Genomic DNA, 20,930 nt, shown 5'->3' with positions numbered 1-20,930 from the left:
TTTTCAATACCATATAGGCTAAAATTTGAAAATCACATGTTTTTAAATATATGTAGTTATAATTGTCTGAAAGACTTACATTTTAAATTATTTATTTTAATTTTATTTTATAAAATATATTTAATATTAAGTTAACTTATATGTAACATATTTGCTTTTGTAAGTTTTTCTTATTTGATATTGATTTATATTTTATTCTGAAATAAAAGAATTTTTAGTAATATTGACATTTTTAAACTAACATGTCATATATATATAACAATCACATGTTTATTTTTTGAAGATTTAATATACTAAAAAATTATTTTAAAATAATAATTTATTTTAATTAAAAATATTTATTCTGATTAAATTTTATATCTAAATACTATCAGATATATACATTTAAAAATATTCAAATACGTATCTGCACAAAATAAATATATAAAAATCATGCATTCATTCTAAGAATTGCTAATTAAAAAAAGAAAATTTATTTACTATGCATATAGATTAATATTTTATGTCATTCAGATAAAAAGATAGGTAAATATATAATAAATATTTACAATAGTATAGTAGCGGTTAGTATGTATTGACAAATTCTATCAAATAAATAAAAGTATTTTTTTATATTTTGACTATTAAAAAAATAAAAACATTTTTTTAAAATAAAAACATATTTTCTTAGAAACCAACTTTGTCGTATATGCTGTAGAATCTACCAGCCATCCAATTTTTTTCTGACTGCTATAATTATATATAGTGTATTTTATAAAATGAAGGGTATAATTTACTTTCTTGATAAATTTAAAATGTGAATTTAAGAAGAAAAAATGCTAAATTTCAATCCTTAAGAAAATCTTAAATGATTTATTTGCTTTAGAATGGATGATGATATCACCTAGTTGATGTGATACCTTAAATATTTTAGCTCTGTAAAGTAAGATATTTAAATATATCTAACATATATGCATGTACAATATCCCAAATAATAACTCCACTAAAAATTCATGAATGTAAAAATTATAAATACTAGAACTAATGTCATAGTAAGCACAAGCTAAAACATAAATTGTATAGACATTAAATAATGAGTGGAAGTAAAAAACCAGTGTTCCTATCCATTTTATTGATAATGGTAATGATTCTCTCAATTTCTCAAAATATAAATAGTGTTAGTGATTCTGCATTTGCTCCAACAGGAGAGAAAAGAATGTTCCCAAAGCCATTAACTTGTGTGGCAGATGCAAGAAAAATTCCGAACTGTGTCGAATCAGTGAAGAATTTCCATTTCAAAAATGTTACAAAAGAATGTTGCATAGTTTTACTCGGTATTCCTGAAGATTGTATTGGCATTTTGTTTCCTAGGCGTTTTGTTTATCGTATTATGCTTAAAACTACATGTAAGTTATTAGGTATCACACTACAAGAAAACAGCGGCATACTGAGGGAAAAAATCGTCGGTATGTCGTCGGAATAACGCTATTCCGACGACTTACCGACGAAAAAAGTCCTCGGAAATAACTCCTCGGAAATTCATCTTTCCTCGGAAATCCCTCGGAAATTTTCGACGGAATTCCGAGGACCACAAGTTCGTCGTAAATTCCTCGGAATATTCCGAGGAATATGTCGTCGGAATATTCCGAGGGATAAACTTCCTCGGAATATTTCCAAAATTAAAAAAAAAATTATAAATATATTTTTTTAAATTGAAATTCGAAAATATAAAATTAAAATTAAAATAGAAAACATATTTAAAATACAAAAAATAATAAAATAGTTTTTATAAATAAAAAAAATGTTTTATAAATACAAAATTAGTTTTAATAAATATGAAATCATCTTTTTATAAATATAAAATAGTTTTTATAAATACAAAAAATAATAAAATAGTGTTTATAAATCAAAAAATGTTTTATAAATACAAAATTAGTTTTATAAATATAAATATTTTAATAGATATGAAATCATCTTTTTATAAATACAAAATAGTTTTTATAAATACAAAAAATAATAAAATAGTGTTTATAAATAAAAAAAATATTTTATAAATACAAAATTAATTTTAAAATATGAAATCATCTTTTATAAAACCAAAAATAGAATTTATATACAAAGAACGGTTTGTATATTTAAAAATAGTTTTTATAAATAAAAAAAAAATAGTGTTTATAAATCAAAAAAATGTTTTATAAATACAAAATTAGTTTTAATAAATATAAATATTTTTATAAATATGAAATCATCTTTCATAAATCCAAAAATCGAATTTATATACAAAAAACGTTTTGTAAAATCGAATATATATATAAAAAACGTTTTGTAAATACAAAAATAATGAACAATTTATAAAAAAAGTTCTAAATCAATTCAACACAACCAAATCACAATTCTAAACCTATTACACAACAAATCACAATCCTACCCAATCACCCTAACAAAAATCTATCAAAAACCTTCTAAAATCATCAAATCTACTTAAAAACCTAACAAATAGGACCTAAGAGAGTGGGATATGGTCCTTACATGATTTGTAAGGGAATGGAAAGGATTTTCCGGAGAGATCATCGCGAGAAAAGGTGGAGAACGCCGGAAGGAGAGAGAGATCGCCGGAGAGGAAGAAGAGAGAAATGGGGAAGAAGATGCGTTCGAGTTTATAAAACCTTGGGTCCGACGGATATTTTCCGTCGGAATTTCCTCAGTATTTTCAATTTCAATTATCCCGAAATATTTGGCGGCTTGTTTGCCCGGTTAAATGAAAATATTCCGAGGAAATTCCGACGGCCACTTAAATATCCGTCGGAATTTCCTCGGAATATTTTCATTAATTCGAGGAAAAATAATATCCTGTGCATGTATTTCTATTAATTTATATTGTTCCTCGGAATTTCCTCGGAATATTCCGAGGAAATACCGATGAACTAGTGTTTGGGGTTTCAAAACATCAATTTTTTTTGCCGTATTTCATTTCTTATACAATTGTAATGCATACCATTGAGGATTCTTTGTATAGATGAGCATAAACCATGAAATAACAAATTTCAAAACGAATTGTAAGTATTCCCTTTACCGTTCATTAAAGTGTATAAGTGTTTCTCTTATGTTGTGGGGATTTCGTTCATACAATCGGAAAAGTGTTTATTATAGGGTAAGGAACAAATTTTTGACTTCATAATGAACGTAAGACACTTAATAAGGGTTATATAGGTGTTATTCAAACCGCAAAAACGTTGTTTTCGGTTTAAAAACCCTATTTCCTCGGAATTTCCTCGGAATATTCCGAGGGAATTCCGAGGAAACCCTTTTCTTCCTCGGAATTCCGTCGAAATATTCCGAGGAAATTCCGAGGAACTAGTGTTTGGGGTTTCAAAATCTCGAATGTTTTTTTATAAACGGATCGATCGATGAATATATGTCCACAAACGCATCGATCGATCACTAAGATGGACCAAAGCGTAACAATGTGATTGATCGATGAGATTATCCCATCGATCGATCGAGGATATCAAGTGTTCCTCGGAATTTCCTCGGAATATTCCGAGGAAATTCCGAGGAACTAGTGTTTGGGGTTTCGAAATCTCAAATATTTTTTTATAAACGGATCAATCGATGGATTTATGTCCAAAAACGCATCTATCGATCACTAAGATGGACCAAAGCGTAACAATGTGATCGATCGATGGGTATATGTCCAAAAACGCATCGATCGATCACTAGTTCGTCGGAATTTCTTCGGAATATTCCGACGGATTTATGTTTCCTCGGAATTCCGTCGGTATATTCCGAGGAAATTCCGAGGAAACCCAAATTTTGGGTTTCCTCGGAATTTCCTCGAAAATTCCTCGGGAAATTCCGAGGATTTCATTTTCCGTCAGAATGTCCGTCAGAATACCGCTGTTTTCTTGAAGTGTCATCAAGGTTTAGTTATATTTTAAATGATCATTTGTCACTCTATTAATTTAATGCAATAACGATTATTCATATTAATAAATTATAATAAGAAATATGATGCCTAAATCATTATGTTTTTACTATTATTGTGTTTATTGTTTTGTTTGTTTGTTTGTTTGTTTGTTTGTTTCAAGTACAAAGATTGTTGTAAATTGAATGTCAAAGTGCACTCAAATATATTATTTGCCTCGTCTAAGTTATTACATCCAAGAAACAACCTTTGTTAAACATGACAATAAATATATGATTGGCCTTGTCTAAGTGATCAAACACACGAAACACATTGATCAGTGAATCTTTTGTGATATTAATAGATATTTTCGTCATCTTCTCGTACAATTTTTCTGTCTCCAAAAATTTCAGAAACGCATTGATCAAAGCGATGAGAGTGATTTCATCGTGGTTGATGTCTTCATGATCATATCTTTTATTTATTTGACCAAACAGAAAATTAATTCAATCAAAAACTATATCACATCTGTTGTAAAATAACGGGGAATTTTGTCTGTGTATTATTAATGAGTAATAGAGATTCCTTATATAAGGATTACAAAGTATAGGAAAAAGAAAATTATCCAAAACCTAATACAACATGAAATAGAAAAAGGTCTAAACAGATAAATGGAAACTTCCTAGATCTAAAGTCGGCCGTCTCTCTCTCCTCTTGGGCCGCCGACTCTCTCTCCTCTTGGGCCACGGTTTGGCCTTGTCTTGGTCATGGTTATGGGCCATCCACATAATGATTTATAACACTCCCCCTTGGATGCCATAACCATATGGGTTTGTATCATGCACGACGTTGCCTCATTAAAACCTCTCTAGGAAAACCAAAAACCCAAGGTGGGAAAAAATGGAAACTGTAGACAGGAAAAAGAGTACAACACATGACACTCCCCCTGATGAAGGCATCATTGAAGATCCTTCAACTGGCGCATTCCTATCTGATGAACCAGCTTCTTGAACGTTGAGGTTGACAGAGACTTAGTGAACAGATCGGCCGAATTGTCACTGGACCGAACTTGAACCACTTCAACTTCTTTAGCCTTCTGCAGGTCGTGGGTGAAGAAGAACTTAGGCAAGATGTGTTTCGTTCTATCTCCCTTAACGTATCCATCTTTGAGCTGAGCTATACAGGCTACATTGTCCTCACAGATGATCGTTGGTTCTTCCTTTTCTTTTCCCACGGCCAAGCCACTCTCCTTTAAGATATGGCCGGTCATATTCCTCAACCACACAAGCTCTCGGCTTGCTTCATACATAGCTATGATCTCGGCATGATTGGATGATGTTGCCACTAAGGTTTGTTTTGTGGACCGCCAACTTACTGCAGCCCCACCGTGTGTAAACACGTAACCTGTCTGAGATCTAGCATTGTGTGAGTCAGATAAGTACCCAGCATCTGCATATCCGGCCAAGCTATCTCCTGGTCGGCTCATATAGAACAAACCGAGATCGGTTGTTCCTTGCAGATATCTGAACAGATGTTTTATTCCGTTCCAGTGCTTAAGTGTCAGACATGAACTAAATCTAGACAGTAAACTCACGGCAAAACTAATGTCCGGTCTAGTATGGCTAGCCAAATACATTAATGCTCCAATGGCACTTAGATAAGGTATTTCCGGCCCGAGCATATCCTCGTCCGGCTTCCTTGGTCCGAATGGATCCTTCTCAAGGTCTAAGGACCTCACGACCATAGGACTCGACAAGGAATGAGCCTTGTCCATATTAAACTGCTTGAGTATCTTTTCTGTATATGTCTTTTGATGCACAAGGATTCCATTATCCACATACTCAAATTGCAGTCCCAAACAGAACTTAGTTTTTCCTAAGTCTTTCATTTCGAATTCTTTCATTTCGAATTCTTTCTTTAGACATTCGACCGTTTGGGAAATCTCTCCAGGGGTTCCAATCACATTCAGGTCGTCCACATAGACAGACATAATCACGAAGCCCTTGCTGTCAAATCTCTTTATAAAGATACATGGACTTATTGGATCGTTCTTATAACCTTCTTTCATTAGGTACTCTGATAATCTGTTGTACCACATTCGACCTGATTGTTTCAAACCGTACAAGGCTTTATTCAGCTTAATACAATGATGTTCTCGAGAACCTTTCTTATCTTTGAGCTCAATACCCTCTGGAACTCTCATATGAATTTCATTATCCAGTGGACCGTACAGATACGCAGTTACTACATCCATTAGGCGCAGATCAAGCTTTTCTTTCACGGCCAGACTGATCAAGTATCGTAATGTAGTTGCGTCCACCACAGGGGAATAAGTTTCCTCATAATCTATTCCTGGTCTCTGTGAGAATCCTTGTGCTACAAGCCGTGCTTTGTATCTCACTACTTCTCCTTTCTCATTTCTCTTTCTCACAAAGACCCATTTGTATCCCACTGGTTTGACATCTCTAGGTGTCACGGTTATAGGGCCAGAAACGCCTCTTTTCTTTAATTATTCTAACTCCACGTTTATAGCTTCTTTCCATTTGATCCAATATGATCTTTGCATGCATTCATATATGGACGTGGGTTCTAGATCCTCATCTTTTTCCATGATCTCAAGTGCTACTTTATAAGCAAAAATATCATCGACGTCGATATCATTTCTGTTCCATTTCGTTCCAGACATTATATAGTTTATAGAGATCTCTTGATTGTCTGGCCCTTGTGTCCCATGAAGTTCGGCGTCCCGAACCCCACCATTTGGAACGGTCGGATCAATTGGCATGGCCGGCTCACTTGGCTCGACCGTCTGGGTCGGCTCGGCCGGTCCATTAATGTTCTGGACGGTTTCCTTGATGCTCTCGGATCCAGCACCTCTCTTGGACTTCCGAGACTGTTTATCTTTGGAACCAATAGGTCTACCACGTTTGAGACGTTGTTTAGACTCTGTAGCCACTTGACCTTGTCCCTTCTGGACATCTATTCGTATTGGTGCATTACAAGCCGGGATATACGATTTTGTCACTCGATTTGGGTCAGCAAATGAATCTGGCAGTTGATTAGCTAGCTTTTGAAGATGTATAATCTTTTGGACTTCCATATCACATTCTTTAGTCCGAGGATCTTGCCAAGATATTGATGGTCGAGACCATTCGATTTCTTTGCTCAACCGGCCGTTATCTCCCCCTAAGGTCGGATATGTGGACTCATCAAACTGTGAGTCTGCGTATCTGGCCTTAAACAAATCTCCGGTTTTTGGCTCAAAATACTTTATAATGCTCGGGGAATCATATCCTACGTATATTCCCATCCTCCTTTGTGGTCCCATTTTCGTTCTCTGTGGTGGAGCAATTGGAACGTAGACGGCACATCCAAATGTTTTGATGTGGGACACGTCTGGCTCATGACCCGTGAGTAACTGGGATGGCGAATATCTATGCTCACTAGATGGCCTGATGCGAATCAGTTCTGCTGCATGTAATACGGCATGTCCCCACGCTGATACCGGGAGCTGAGACCGCATGAGTAATGGTCTGGCTATCAGCTGGATACGTTTAATGAATGATTCGGCCAAGCCGTTCTGTGTATGTACATGTGCCACGGAGTGTTCTACACTTACCCCCATGGACATACAATAGTCATTAAACGTCTGGGACGTAAACTCACCAGCATTGTCTAGACGTATAGTCTTTAAAGGAAAGTCTGGAAAGTGTGCTCTCAGTCTTATTATCTGAGCAAGCAGGTGTGCAAATGCCAGGTTTCGTGTGGACAGTAGACAGACATGCGACCATCTGGTCGATGCATCAATCAGGACCATGAAATACCGAAATTTCCCACTAGGTGGGTGTATTGGTCCGCATATGTCTCCCTGAATCCTTTCCAGAAAATTTATGATCTCTTTATTAACTTTGGCTGGTGATGGCCTGGTTATGAGTTTCCCTTGTGCACATGCTGCACATGTGAGATTGTATGGGACAACTCCTTTGAACGTGTGCCCTTGTGAGTTCATCATCAACTTTCGCATCATGTTAGTACCGGGATGGCCAAGTCGGTTATGCCATAAGGTGAAATTGTCGCAGGCATTAGCCTCGATCATACTGACCTTTGCATAGTATAGACCAGTAGACATTGCAGGTAAGGTTTCTAAGTTCCTTTTATAGCCTTTGGTGATCGAAATTATGTTAAGGAATTCTTTATTTCCTTCTTCCCATGTTTCAAGATGGAAACCATTCAATCTTATGTCTTTGAAACTCAATAGGCTCCTTTTAGAGCTTGGGGAATACAAGGCATTTCTGATCTCTAGATGAGTGCCCTTAGGCATCGATACATAAGCTTGGCCGTGACCTTCAATCAGGCCGGCTACACCTGCAATGGTGTGTACGTTTGCACTTTGCATTGTGAGATTTAAGAAGTATCTTTTATCTCTAAGAATTGTATGACTTGTGCCACTATCCACCATGAGTATGCTCATTTCGTCATTCATTTCTATAAATAAGATTTCATTTCTCAGAGACTTCAAAACTTTCTTTTATTAAAGTTGCAGAACACCGAAATTAAAAACACCAAATCAATCATAAAACAATCATAAAGCAGTAAAAACAAGTCGTATCGAAAATTTAGTCTTTGAGACAATCAGAAGTCTCAAAGTCCATAAGGTTGTCATTTGCAACATCAGATTCTTTATCAGCCTCATAACCGGAATCATGGACCATATGAGCCTCCGGGTTCTTGTCCTTAAGACTCTTGGTAGAGCTCACATAAGTGCTTAGGAGTTCTACAATTCTTGGCCCAATGGTTGCTCATCCCACATCTGTGACAAACGGATTTGGTCGAGTAAGACGGTTTGGATATACCGCCTCGACCTCGTCCATATCCACCTCGGCCACGGCCGGGATTGGAACCACGACCACGGTTATTGTGGTTTCCTTTCCGGCCGGCCAAGTATCTATCTCGACCGTTCGAGTAATTGTCACGGTTCCTGTATCCACCACGGCCTTTGCCATGTGATCTCTTATCATTCTGGATGTAATTGCACTCGTTGGGATTTTTTCTTTTCAACTTCATTGGCCTCTGGTAATGGGGCAGATCCGACAGGTCTAGCTTCACTGTTCTTCATCGGGAGCTCATTGTTTGCCTCGGCCAGGAGCAGGCACGAGATCAGATCAGTGTATGTGACGAAGCCTTTCATTCGGTACTGCTGCTGCAGGATTATGTTTGAGGAATGAAACGTAGAGAATGTTTTCTCGAGCAACTCTTCTTCGGTTACTACTTCACCACAAAGCCTCAGCATCGAGACCGTCTTAAACAAGACCGAATTGTACTCATCCACTGACTTATATTCCATGAATCTTAGATTCTTCCAGTCATTTCTAGCCTTTGGGAGTAACACCGTTTTCTGGTGATCATATCTATGTTGTAAAGCACCCCAAAGCTCTAGTGGATTTTCCATCGTAATGTACTGATCTTTTAGACCTTCAATGAGGTGATGGCGTACAATACTTATAGCCATGTACCGATTCTTATCAGTCTCATTGTTGTCCTTGATGATTGTGTCACCAAGTCCCTTTGACCTTAAGCTGATCTTTGTATCTAGCGCCCACTGTAAGTAGTTATCTCCGGAGAGATTAAGGGCTGCGTAGTCACTATTTGAGATTTTCGACATCTGAATCACATCATCATTTCAATTTAGGTTCACAATGTGATCATGTGGCCGCATGGTATAACAAGCTCGGCCACAAACTTGTCTTACGCATCTATGAGAAAACAATCAATCTAATCGACCATGGTGCGAACAAACAAGCCACACGACTAGGTAGACAATCAATAGGATCGAACATGTAAATCTAAATTGACCATGGTGCGAACAATCCTAACATTTGATTCTACATGTACCAGGGAGATTAAAGGCCACACGGCCATATGAATTCCAATGCAATCAGATTCATATGTTTCTACATGCTGGTCGATTTTATTAAACAATGTGAATGCAATTTCAATTTCAGATTCATATGTATGCAAACAACCTTAGCAATTAGATTTTAGGGTTTCAACTTTAAAACCAAAGCTGCCGGTTTTAATTAAAGGTTTTCAAGGCCTTTAGGATTCAAGTTCTAGATTAGATTACTTCAATCAATCTAACAATCCTAAAGCTCAAATCAATCAATTTAATCAATAAAAATCGAATTCAGCTCTTTAGGGTTTAGGGTTTCGATTCCTAAATTAGGGTTTTCTCAAAATCAAATCAGGAACAATCAATTCAAGTTCTAATGGAATCGATTTCTATCTTTCTAGTTTAAGAGATTGCCGATTTTAATCTTTGTAGGTTTTTTAGGGTTTTTGATCAAGATCAAAGTTTCCATATTTATGGATTAGGGTTTCTTATCAATCTAGGTTCTCAGATTAAGTTTATACCTTTGTTTGTAGGGGATTTAGAACCGGACCACCTTTAGAGAGAGCAGGAACGGATGAACCTCCAATCGTGTCGCGGATGGACGATCGCGGGCTGGAGGCGTCTCGGCTGCGAGCTGCGCGGAGATCGGGTTGGATGCGATCGCGTCTTCGGGTGTGGATCGCGAGCTGGACGGTTCTTCTGAGCTGGAACGTGATCTGAGAACTTCTGGGATTCAAGAGGGATCAACTGGGTTCTTGAATGAACTAAGAACAAGATTAGGGTTTAGGGTTGTGGTCGCCGGTTTTGGTTTTTAGGGTTAGAGGTTTCGATTTGTCTCAGGGATCTAGAGACGATCGTGCTGATAACGTGTTGTAAAAGAATGGAGAATTTTGTCTGTGTATTATTAATGAGTAATAGAGGTTCCTTATATAAGAATTACAAAGTATAGGAAAAAGGAAATTATCCAAAACCTAATACAACATGAAATAGGAAAATGTTTAAACAGATAAATGGAAACTTCCTAGATCTAAAGTCGGCCGTCTCTCTCTCCTCTTGGGCCACCGACTCTCTCTCCTCTTGGGCCACGGTTTGGCCTTGTCTTGGTCATGGTTATGAGCCATCCACATAATGATTTATAACAACATCTACTATTTAAAAAAATAAAAAATACTACTCCAAGTTGAAGCTCTTGCTTCATACCAAACAACAAGACCTCCATAATACTCTTGATCTCTTATTGCTGTAATTTCTAGTGTTACAATCACAAATCAATATAAAAAGAAATAAGCAGATATATCAAAAAAAATATTGTTGGTCAACCACGTTTATTGCCATAGAAACCCAATGTAAACCAAATTAGTTTGTCAGAAGAAAAACTTAACCACTACAGCAGGATAAGCACTTCATCTAATCCTATACAATAATCTGACCAAAACACCATGTCTTCATCAAAGGTTTTCGTTATCTCATACTATTTTAAACGAACTATATAGACATCAAGCAAGCAAGCCAAAAATGGAGATGATGTCGGCTTTGCGAAAGAGATTTGGTCCCTGAACTTGAAGATTTCACAGCGGATCATCTCCTCGGATTGTGGCTTCACAAACATACAAGAAGTGTCTAGTTTTAGTATTTCAGTTATGAATTTCTGCGAAGAACGCAACAAATTGCCCAGGCCGGCCCTGGGGAATGCGTAGTGAAACATTTGCAACAGACCTCCAAATTTTTTTTAAAAATTACATATGAATAGGTCCCCGAAAAAAATTTTAGACCTCCAAATTTGTAATAAAAATTTTTTTACATAAACACAGCCACGGACCTCCAAAATTTTAGGACCGGCCCTGTCCAAATGTGTAATGAACTGTGCTATGGGAACATCACTGCAACAACAAAAAAATAATGATTTGACAACAAGAACCAAAGACAAGAGATGTGATTCTAATAACAAAGGTAATGAATGTACCAAGAAATGGAGATTCCTTTGATGGGGTTAACCATTTTGATTCAACAAGAGAACAAGAACGAAGCTAGAACCAAAACTGCAGAAAGACAAACCGAAATTTACAAAAAAAATCCAGCCATGGGATTCGATCATCAAAGAGGTGACATTCGATTTGACAGTAATACATTCATACAAGCTTAGCTCACAAACAATGCTTTAATGATGATTTCGATTTACACGAGTTATAGTTATCTTTAATCCACTCCAAGAAACCTAATGAGTTTTCTCGAAAAAAATTTAATCAATCCATGGTGTTCCAAAATCATGTCAAAATCATTTACACGAAATTCAGGAAACCTAGAAGCAACAATAATATATCTGATAGTATTTAGATATAAATTTAATCAGAATAAATATTTTAATTAAACTACATTATTATTTTAAATAAAAAAAATTTTAGTTGTATATAAATCTTCAAAAAATTAAATAAACGTGTATTAATAATTTTGTTTATAAATATGATTTTTTGTATTTTAAATAAGATATCTGTATTTTAAATATGCTTTTTTTTTTCTTTTCCTACTTATATTTGTTTATAAAATTTAATCAAAATAACTACGATTTAAGTAGTGAAATTTGTAAGAATGTATAATGAATTCAATAGATAGGGTTTTACTTTATGGAAGTATATTAAACAATAATATGTATGGTAAGATAAATAATGTTTGCTTGTTTTTTTAGTTTTACATGTAGATTTGTAAGACATTCTGAAACCTATTACGTAATTTGACAATTGTTTTTGTAGTTGGTAACTTCCAATAAAAACGTAGTAGATCTCATACATAGTATATTTATTGTAAACTTGATATTTATTTTCTCTAACTATTAACAGTTTGTAAGCTTTCATTGTCAATAGTTTGTTGATTAGTATTTTTATATTGTATATTATCTTTTTTTTTTTGAATATATGTTAAATTTATTCAAAAGAAAATAGTTTTTTTACAACAAGTGCATCATTATTATTATTTTTTTTTTTAAAGTTGGCACACTTTCAACATTGTTTTTAAAGTACTCAAAGGAAAATCATCTAGTGGCAAACCACCGGGATAAGCTTCCAGCATAGTTTTGATCTCCCAATTGTTGAATAGAGCAGCATCGGTTCCTTACGTGACGATCCAAGAGTTTTCCAAGTTCCCTTGCTGGAGTGGCTATTGCATATTATCATGTTGAACAATGCATACCGACTAATCTTCTTATCATGCTCGTATGTTACCCTTTCACACTCAAGTTTATTATTGATACTAGTGGTGTGCCGACTGGTGTTGTGTGAAGTTGTTTAACTATTTTGATAGGTAGTGGAAGTAATAAGTCGTTACGTCTGCAAATTTTTAGGACCTGCAAGCTGCTGCGGATGCCAAACTTTCATGGCAAATATGTCTTAATGTTTTCGTAGAATTTGTATTCTTCTGGTTTAATGGTTGGTTTTGGTGTTGTCATAATTTAAGTTTTTTTGAACTTATTGAGTTGTGCCTCAACACTTTCTTCGTACTCTTTAGTAGTTTAGTGTGTTGAGATTAAAGAAGTGACCATGGTAGAGAAAGCTGGGAAGAAAATAGGGAGGAACATCAAGAGAACCCAGAGTATCCAATCTTTTTTTTCTCAAAAAAAAAGAACATTTGGATTGAAGAAGTGAGTTATATTCTTGAGAACTCATTGCTCCTCAAGAAACTCATTTCATGTTTCTCATCTGTGACCAACAACGTCTTAGATATCTCAGAGGGGCTTCTTACATTCACAAAATGTTCTCCCAAATGTGAAATCTCCAATCATCTGACATCTCATTAAAGATCAGTGTAGGAATAATATCTTTTATTGTGGAAAGTGGAGTTCGGCCAATCATTTAATGGATGCAGTTTACGAATCTCTGGTCTCATTTTGGATTTATTTTAACAAAGATGTGCTTCAGAGATTCAATCTGATAGAGTTATGGCAAAGAATCGGAGTTCCTTGTTCATGATCGACACTGATACCAAATTCAAGTTGTTCTTGGCACTGTTTCGTAAATCATGAGAGATATCTGTGAAATTCTAAGCGGAGTAATTTTAGAAAAATGGTAGGCCTTGGAACATTTCTTCTTTATATACTTTGTGTAATCTTAAAGATTTATATATAAAATGGTCAACAAATAAAGTCTCGCTATATTATTATAGTCAATCTCTAATCTGGTTGCATCTTGCTTCCAGTATTTTTATCATAATACTCACCTTTGTGTTATTTACTGATTCTTGATCAACTTTTCAACTTTTCTATCAGAAAAGTACGCCTTTTGACTGATCTCTCTTATTTATGTTTTTGCAGCTTTTTGTGGCTAATGTCTGGTTTCACAATGTGGTCTCACAATGCCCTCAATGTTCTAAACCTTGTGTTATTTTTTCTTCGGTGTACAAAAAAGCTAAGTCGTAGTATTTTGCTATACATACCTCAAGTTTTGTATATAGTTCCACTTTTTGAATGGCATATCAAAATCAAGAATTAAATAAAGAACATTAAATGTTTTCATTGTGTACAAAATTGAATCCAACACAATTGGCCTCAAATCTAACTCTGATTTTCACCTAAAGAAATTTTGGTGATTGCCCCAACAAATGCCAAAAAGAGCTGCCTCAGTGACGTCTTTTACCGTCATCTGCACTCGGAACCTGCATATTGGAACTTGAAGAATGTTTTAACTTAAACACCGATTTCTAAACTTAATGTATGTAGTCTATACATTAAATAATTTCTAGTGAGGAAAACTATTAGAGATATGTTGGGCCGGAAGATATGTATCTTACGGATCAAGACTGTGAAGCCCGTGAAACTCATGAAGACCCTCAAGACTAAAAGGAAAGATTTGAAGAACAAGTTACTCTCAAGATATTTTAGCATATTTACATTAAGTGTTTAGGAAAATTAGTATTATCTAGTGTTAACATTATGTTAATGTTATCACTATATATATGAATATTGTATTCTCTTATCAAACACAACACAATAATATATCTATTCTATTTTACTTTACATCAATGTTTTTAAAACCGGACCGGCTAGCGAACTGGAAATTTTTTGGGTCATGGGTCATTGTGGTTCGACCGGGTCTGAACCGGGTTCGATCGGGTTTACTTCGATTAAACTAAATTTAATGATATTTTATAAATAATATGCATATTTTTTTAAAAAATAGATCATATCAAATAAAATGTTTAAATGGCCATAATTTGTAGAATAACTTAAAAATAACAATTAAAATCTAAAATCAATATGAAAAGCACATTTAAACTTTATTCGCAGATCTTCATCACCTTTTAAAAAAAATTATATACACATTAGGTAAAAGTTATATTTTGAAATACAAAATTTCCGAAATGAAAATGTTTCAATTATTTAGTCTTCAAAACAAGTGATCACAAAATAAAAATTTTAAAAAAGAGAGAAGTAGACAAAAACAATATCTTGACGTGAATATTAAACTTTGTGAATCTTGTAATTTATGAGTTGTATAGATGACAAAATAAAAAGACGAGAGATGATACTTTATTAATCTTTGATAAGTCCTATTTTTATTTTAAAAAGAAAAAAAATTAATTGTTTCATTATCAAAATTTTGTCTTATATACGAACCGGGTTCTGGCCGGTTCATTGGATCGTCGGTTCCCGGGTTTTTGACGGTTTGATAGGGGGTTTTAACTGGTTCAATTTTAGTTGGGTTTTATCATTAACCCAACCCGGATTTTTTTCGGTTCATGGTTCAACCCGGTTCGGTCCGGGTTTAAAAACACTGCTTTACATGGTATCAGGGATCAAAATTAAAGCTTCCGCATTATAAGTTTTAAGCTTTGATGATCATCATCAGCGTTGGTGTTGGCGATGTTGAAGAAGATGGTGATGATACGGACGATGAAGACAGCGTGGTAACGTGGGTGTGAGTCGCTGGGGTTTAGTAAAGTTATTAGGTTTTGTTTTCTATTTCTAATTAGTTACGTGCAATAGTTATGGTTTAGACGGCTGAATTATCAAAAGTCCTAGTGGGTTTATGAGTTTGTGGTTTCACATGGGTTACTTTTGTTAGAGATTTTCTATAGTTTAGAATTTCTCAGAGTTTATGTTGTGATTTCCCATAGTTTGGGATACGTTGATTATAGTTTAACCTTTACTGGGGAGTTTTAGTTATGCTCATGTTTTTTAGGTCAATATGTTTAGTCCAAGTTACGGACTGTCCGAGATAAGACGATTGTTTTTGGAGCTGCAGTTGCGCCAACGGGATGTATTCCCATTGTCAAGACCAAAGAAGAGCTGAAGTTTTCATCTCTCATGTCCTAAGTTGAAGTTTATTCCCGAAGGAATCTACTGATTTGTTTTCCTCGACATAGTGTCCATGACATACGTGGTCTGCTTTGTGATTGCAAATTTGCGTGTTACATCCCACGTTTGTCGTGCGGGGGAGTATTAGAGATATGTTGGGCTGGAAGATATGTATCTTACGGACCAAGACTGTGAAGCCCGTAAAACCCATGAAGACCCTCAAGACTAAAAGGAAAGATTTGAAGAACAAGCTACTCTCAAGATATTTTAGCATATTTACATTAAGTGTTTAGGAAAGTTAGTATTATCTAGTGTTAACATTATGTTAATGTTATCACTATAGTCTATATATATGCATATTGTATTCTCTTATCAAACACAACACAATAATATATCTATCAAACAATACGTGACAACACCTACATTGTTATCATTGCATCTGTCGCAGCTGAATTATGTGAATCCACGAAGCAGCTTGCGCGAGCACATAGAACAGGAGATGCAAATGAATTCCACATCCTACGGGTAACATAAGTGAAACATTTTCATATAAATGTTTAATGTAATGTTTCTATTTTTCATATTATATATTAATTTAAAAATGTAAAACTATATTAACTTCAAAATGTAAAACTATACATTTTCAGATAGCTGTTTAATGTGGTATTTACATTTTTTATATTGTATATTAATTTAAAAATGTAAAACTATATTAACTTAAAAATGTAAAACTATACATTTTCAGAAAAAATGTTTAATGTAGTATTTCCTTATATTGTATATTTACTTTTTTGAATATTTTTTATTGTATATTTACTTATTATAATTTTTGGATTTTATATCAAATAATAATATTATGATAGATGTTTAATGTAATATTTATATTTTTTATATTATATATTTATTTGTTGTTATATTTTAATATTATATTTCTAATATTGTATGGAATTAAGAATTTTTATCTTGAGTGGCAAAGAAGAGAAATTGGAGATGTATGGGTTCTTATCGTTGGGCTTGAGTAATATCGTTAGGCATGGGTTAGTCGGTTGTAATAATTCGGATGGGCTAGAGTAATAATGTGGGCTAGAGTAATAGTTTGGTTGTAATAATTGGGTAATGAGTCCATTAATAATGCCATGTGGCTTCTTGCAAGAGAATTTTTTTTCGCTGAAGTGAACACTCCATGAACTTCAAAAAGTCCATGTTATTAATATAGACTATGGATTTATTTGCGCTTCGCGCGGGGTTGTTGACTTTAAACACCACCGTTCAGTCAACCCCGGCTGAAAGTTTTTTTTTTGGTAAAAGGTTAAATATTATTACTAGATTTTTAATTTTGACAAAATTACAGAGATTCACAAAGTAGTAGAAATGCAGAAATTTAAACTAAACAGAAGAACCCAACCAACATGAAAGGGGCAGAGACTAAGACTAAGCACGAGACAGCCCCAGAGGAACAGGCGTGAGCGGAGCTGGAACCGGTTGCCGCGAGCTACCGGAGAGAAAGGCGACCCAAACCTTGAAACACAAGGCTCCTACAGCTTCCGGAATCCAATAAGCCACGACCTGCACAAAGAATCACAATCTCGAACCCGCCCGCTCACCCAAGAAGTATCTCCCCGGCAGCACAAGGCAGGTCCTAAACCGGCGATGCCGTCGTTCGGAAATGACAATTGAAGATTGCTGCCTCCAACCAACCAACCCGAGACCGTGTACACCCATTTAACCAGAGACTCGAGAAGAGCCGCTAGACTGATTCAAGAACACAATCTTCGAAGAAACACCACCAAGCAAACAAGAAAGACGAAGACCCTAGAGAAGCGCATACGTCATCCACAGTCTCGGGTGCTCTTGCCAAGAACAAACTACAGACGGGTTCAAAGGCTAAACCACCAACCAAGTCGATAGCTCAACACATTTATTATGGAAAAGAATGAGAAGCGAGCCACTACCGCTCTGAGCCTGACCTAAGAAAAACGAGCCCAACAAGACGCGGATGGAGTCATTGCTCGACACAAGCTGCCACAGAAGGTCACCTAACTCGATTGACAACTCCTTCCCGACTTGTGCACACCACTTAGAACAAGCAGTAGGATCTCCGAATGTTAGAGCCAACTTGGCCCACCGCACCACGAGGGAACCAAGAACCGAGACTAAAACTCCAAACCCAGAAGGCACAGACCTATAGAGCAGCTTCTAAGCCACACCACCACCACAGATCCGCGGAGAAGAAGCCTCACCGGAGCTCCACTCGCCGTCACCCTCAATCCAAACCCTAGATCCGGAAAAACTGAAGCCACCTCAAAGATCGATGCAAGCGAGAGAAAGAGTCGACGCCGACCCACAACGCTTCCCTCCCCACCGCTCCGGTACCGCTCAAATAACCGGAGAGAGACACAGCACGAACCAGAGAATCCGACCTCCACAAAACCGACTCTACCGACAGACCCAAGCCCCAATCGTCGCCATAGAACCAGATCTGGCTACACCTGAGCTAGAATCTCCATGAGAGATGAGGAAGCTTCAAAGGCGCACCAGCCCAGGACCAATAGCAAGGCCGAGAGAGACAAGGAGAGAGCAGCAGAGCTGAGAACAAGGACGAAGGGAAAGGAGCCCTCCGACGCCGGCTAAGAGGACCACCAGCGTCGGAGAAGAGATCTGGTTTCAAAGATGGAGACTTTTGGTTTCGTGAGAAGATGGAGAGATAGGAGAGAGAAAACTTCAACCCCAACCTCTAACTAATTTCAACCCCGGCAGAAAGTTCGTATCAAGAGAGAGTGATTCTGAATTATCTTAAGTAGTATTGTGACACCCGTCACCTCCTATATGGAGGACAGCGTGTCACCCCCGACGCGTCATCATACAACAATGTGATACCCGTCTCCCTGACACTAAGGACGACGGGCCACCAACAATATCCCGTAATATAAAAGCCCATAAACCCGACAACTCTCACCCATGCCCAAATAAAATCCGAAAGAAAAGTCCAATAGCACCAAGTCCGTCCAAATATCACATACTTGTTTGTCTCACCTGAAAAGGGGAAGAGTGAGGGGTGAGCGACAGGGGAATCGCTCAGTGAGGTATGGGATGCCACCCCGAAGTCCATGGACCCGGACATAGCACTCCGAATAAATATAATTTAATTATAATGCATGTCAAACACAGTACCTAAAGTACCCAAACAACAAACAATGGTCCTAGCGAGGTGCACACTCGCCGCCCACTAACAGGCCAAAACACTACCGAAAAGGTGCTCGGTTCATACACACACCGAAAAAGTGCTCGGTAACACACGCCCGTAGACGATTTATCGACACTTCCAGTCTACAGCTCAACCGGTCGACTAAAGTTGGCTGTGACCTCCATACAATCCGGCATACAGCAGTCCGACTCTGTATCCGTCTCCAAACAAAAACAATCCTAGCTAAGAATTTACATTAAGTGAAACAATCAATGTTGAATCCTCTAACCCCCTAGTTCCGGTTTATGCAAAGAACCTAAAACTAAACAAGCAATGATAGACTCGATTTCACACAGACGGAACACATTAGAAATAAATTATACTTATTCGAGGTCCTAAGCCGAATAAGAGGAGTTCGGGAATAGACCCTCACCTTAGCAATAGAAAAGTGTTGTCTATGAACTCCAGCTGCTCAAATAGACTCCATATCTGAAATCAGATCGAAATTCTGAGTCAGAACGCCTTTCGAACGGTCGAAAACGGAACTGGTCAAGGTTTTCGAAAAAGTCAACCCGCTGGTCAAAGTCAACCCGGTAATCGATTTGACTAAACCGACCGGTTTACCCTAACCGAACCAAAATCAATTTAAACCGGCTAACCGATCGGTTAACCGAGTCAACCGAGTTGACTCACTGAGTTGACTCGGCCGAGTTGACCGAGTCGCCGGTGAGTCACCGGTGTCGGTCACCGGCGGCGACGGCGGAGCTGCGGCGGCGGCTTACCGGAAAGTTGGCCGGCGGCGACGGCGGAGCTGCGGCGGCGGACGGTGGTCCGGCGGCGGAGCTACGGTGGCGACGATTTCCGGCGGCGGCGCGTGCGTTTCACGCGCGCGCAAATGGCGGTTTTCTGGAGGCGCGTACGGCTTCGTCCGGGCTCCGTTTGAGGCGTGCTTGGTGTCTACGGCTTCGTCTCGACGAGAGGAACACGATGATGGGCTTGGATGCACGAGATTCGCAACGGTTAAGAAGTTATGGTCGATTTACTAAACGGACGAAACTGAACTTAAATCATGGGATTTTCGCGGTGGTTACCTGCGATTAACGGTGGTGGCGAGCTCAACACGGTCACGGGGCGCAGAGGCTATAACGAACTCTGGTGACGACCTCAACCTCTCCAAATCCTTCTTCTCACCTCCCCCTCTCTTCTTTTATCTTCCCTTCTCTTCTCTACTCTTCTCTTCTCTCTGATTTTTTTTCTTTTGATTGCAGGTTATTAGTGGAGAAGGTGGGTTTAATAGATGTGTTAATGGGTGGAGTTGGTGGAGTGGAGAAGTTAGGTCGTGACAATTCTCCCCTACTTACAAGGAATTCGTCCCCGAATTCAATTCATAAGCTGTCATGCCCAATGTCAATCCGGAAAAGCTCCGGATAATCAATCCTCATCTGGGGCTCGGACTCCCAAGTCTCCTCCTGAATACCATCTCTCTCCCAACGAACTTTGACCAACATAGTCATCATACCATCATCTGCTCTCACTTGGCGATCCAATAGCTCTACTGGCTGACACGGCGCACGCAAATTCCTACCAAGGTCACTGGGCGGCTGCTGCAAAATGAGCTCCGGTTCTCTCACGACTTTCCTCAAAACAGAAACATGAAACACGTCATGGAAATCTGATAACTCTTCGGATA

The 20,930-nt window shown here is 37.2% G+C and overlaps 3 protein-coding genes and 1 long non-coding RNA gene across 4 annotated transcripts; 1 reads left to right on the top strand and 3 right to left on the bottom strand.

Moving 5' to 3' along the window:
• Window positions 1–295: 295 nt before the first annotated feature.
• LOC106448405 lies at window positions 296–1,494 on the top strand. The gene has a single exon (XM_048768587.1). The coding sequence runs from the start codon at window positions 1,073–1,075 to the stop codon at window positions 1,460–1,462; it is 390 nt and encodes a 129-aa protein (XP_048624544.1). The 5' UTR covers window positions 296–1,072; the 3' UTR covers window positions 1,463–1,494.
• Window positions 1,495–4,841: 3,347 nt separating this feature from the next.
• LOC111209459 lies at window positions 4,842–5,192 on the bottom strand. Its single transcript, XM_022709373.1, has one exon. It carries the CDS (start codon window positions 5,190–5,192, stop codon window positions 4,842–4,844), a length of 351 nt encoding a protein of 116 aa, XP_022565094.1.
• A 6,052-nt stretch (window positions 5,193–11,244) lies between these two features.
• Window positions 11,245–11,771, bottom strand: LOC111209460 (general transcription and DNA repair factor IIH subunit TFB5-like). Its single transcript, XM_022709374.1, has 3 exons — window positions 11,737–11,771; window positions 11,618–11,653; window positions 11,245–11,443 (listed from the first exon to the last, which is right to left on the bottom strand). The coding sequence occupies exons 1-3, from the start codon at window positions 11,769–11,771 to the stop codon at window positions 11,245–11,247; spliced, it is 270 nt and encodes an 89-aa protein (XP_022565095.1).
• Window positions 11,772–14,124: 2,353 nt separating this feature from the next.
• LOC125592913 lies at window positions 14,125–16,789 on the bottom strand. The gene is made up of 2 exons (XR_007328655.1): window positions 16,480–16,789; window positions 14,125–14,414 (listed from the first exon to the last, which is right to left on the bottom strand). It is a non-coding gene; the product is annotated as an uncharacterized LOC125592913 (long non-coding RNA).
• Between the last annotated feature and the right edge of the window lie 4,141 nt (window positions 16,790–20,930).

The sequence above is a fragment of the Brassica napus genome, chromosome C9 (genome assembly GCF_020379485.1).
Source record: "Brassica napus cultivar Da-Ae chromosome C9, Da-Ae, whole genome shotgun sequence".
NCBI classification, from domain to species: Eukaryota; Viridiplantae; Streptophyta; class Magnoliopsida; order Brassicales; family Brassicaceae; genus Brassica; species Brassica napus.
The sequence above is the reverse complement of the archived record's forward strand: the minus strand, read 5'-3'. Positions and strand labels throughout refer to the sequence as shown.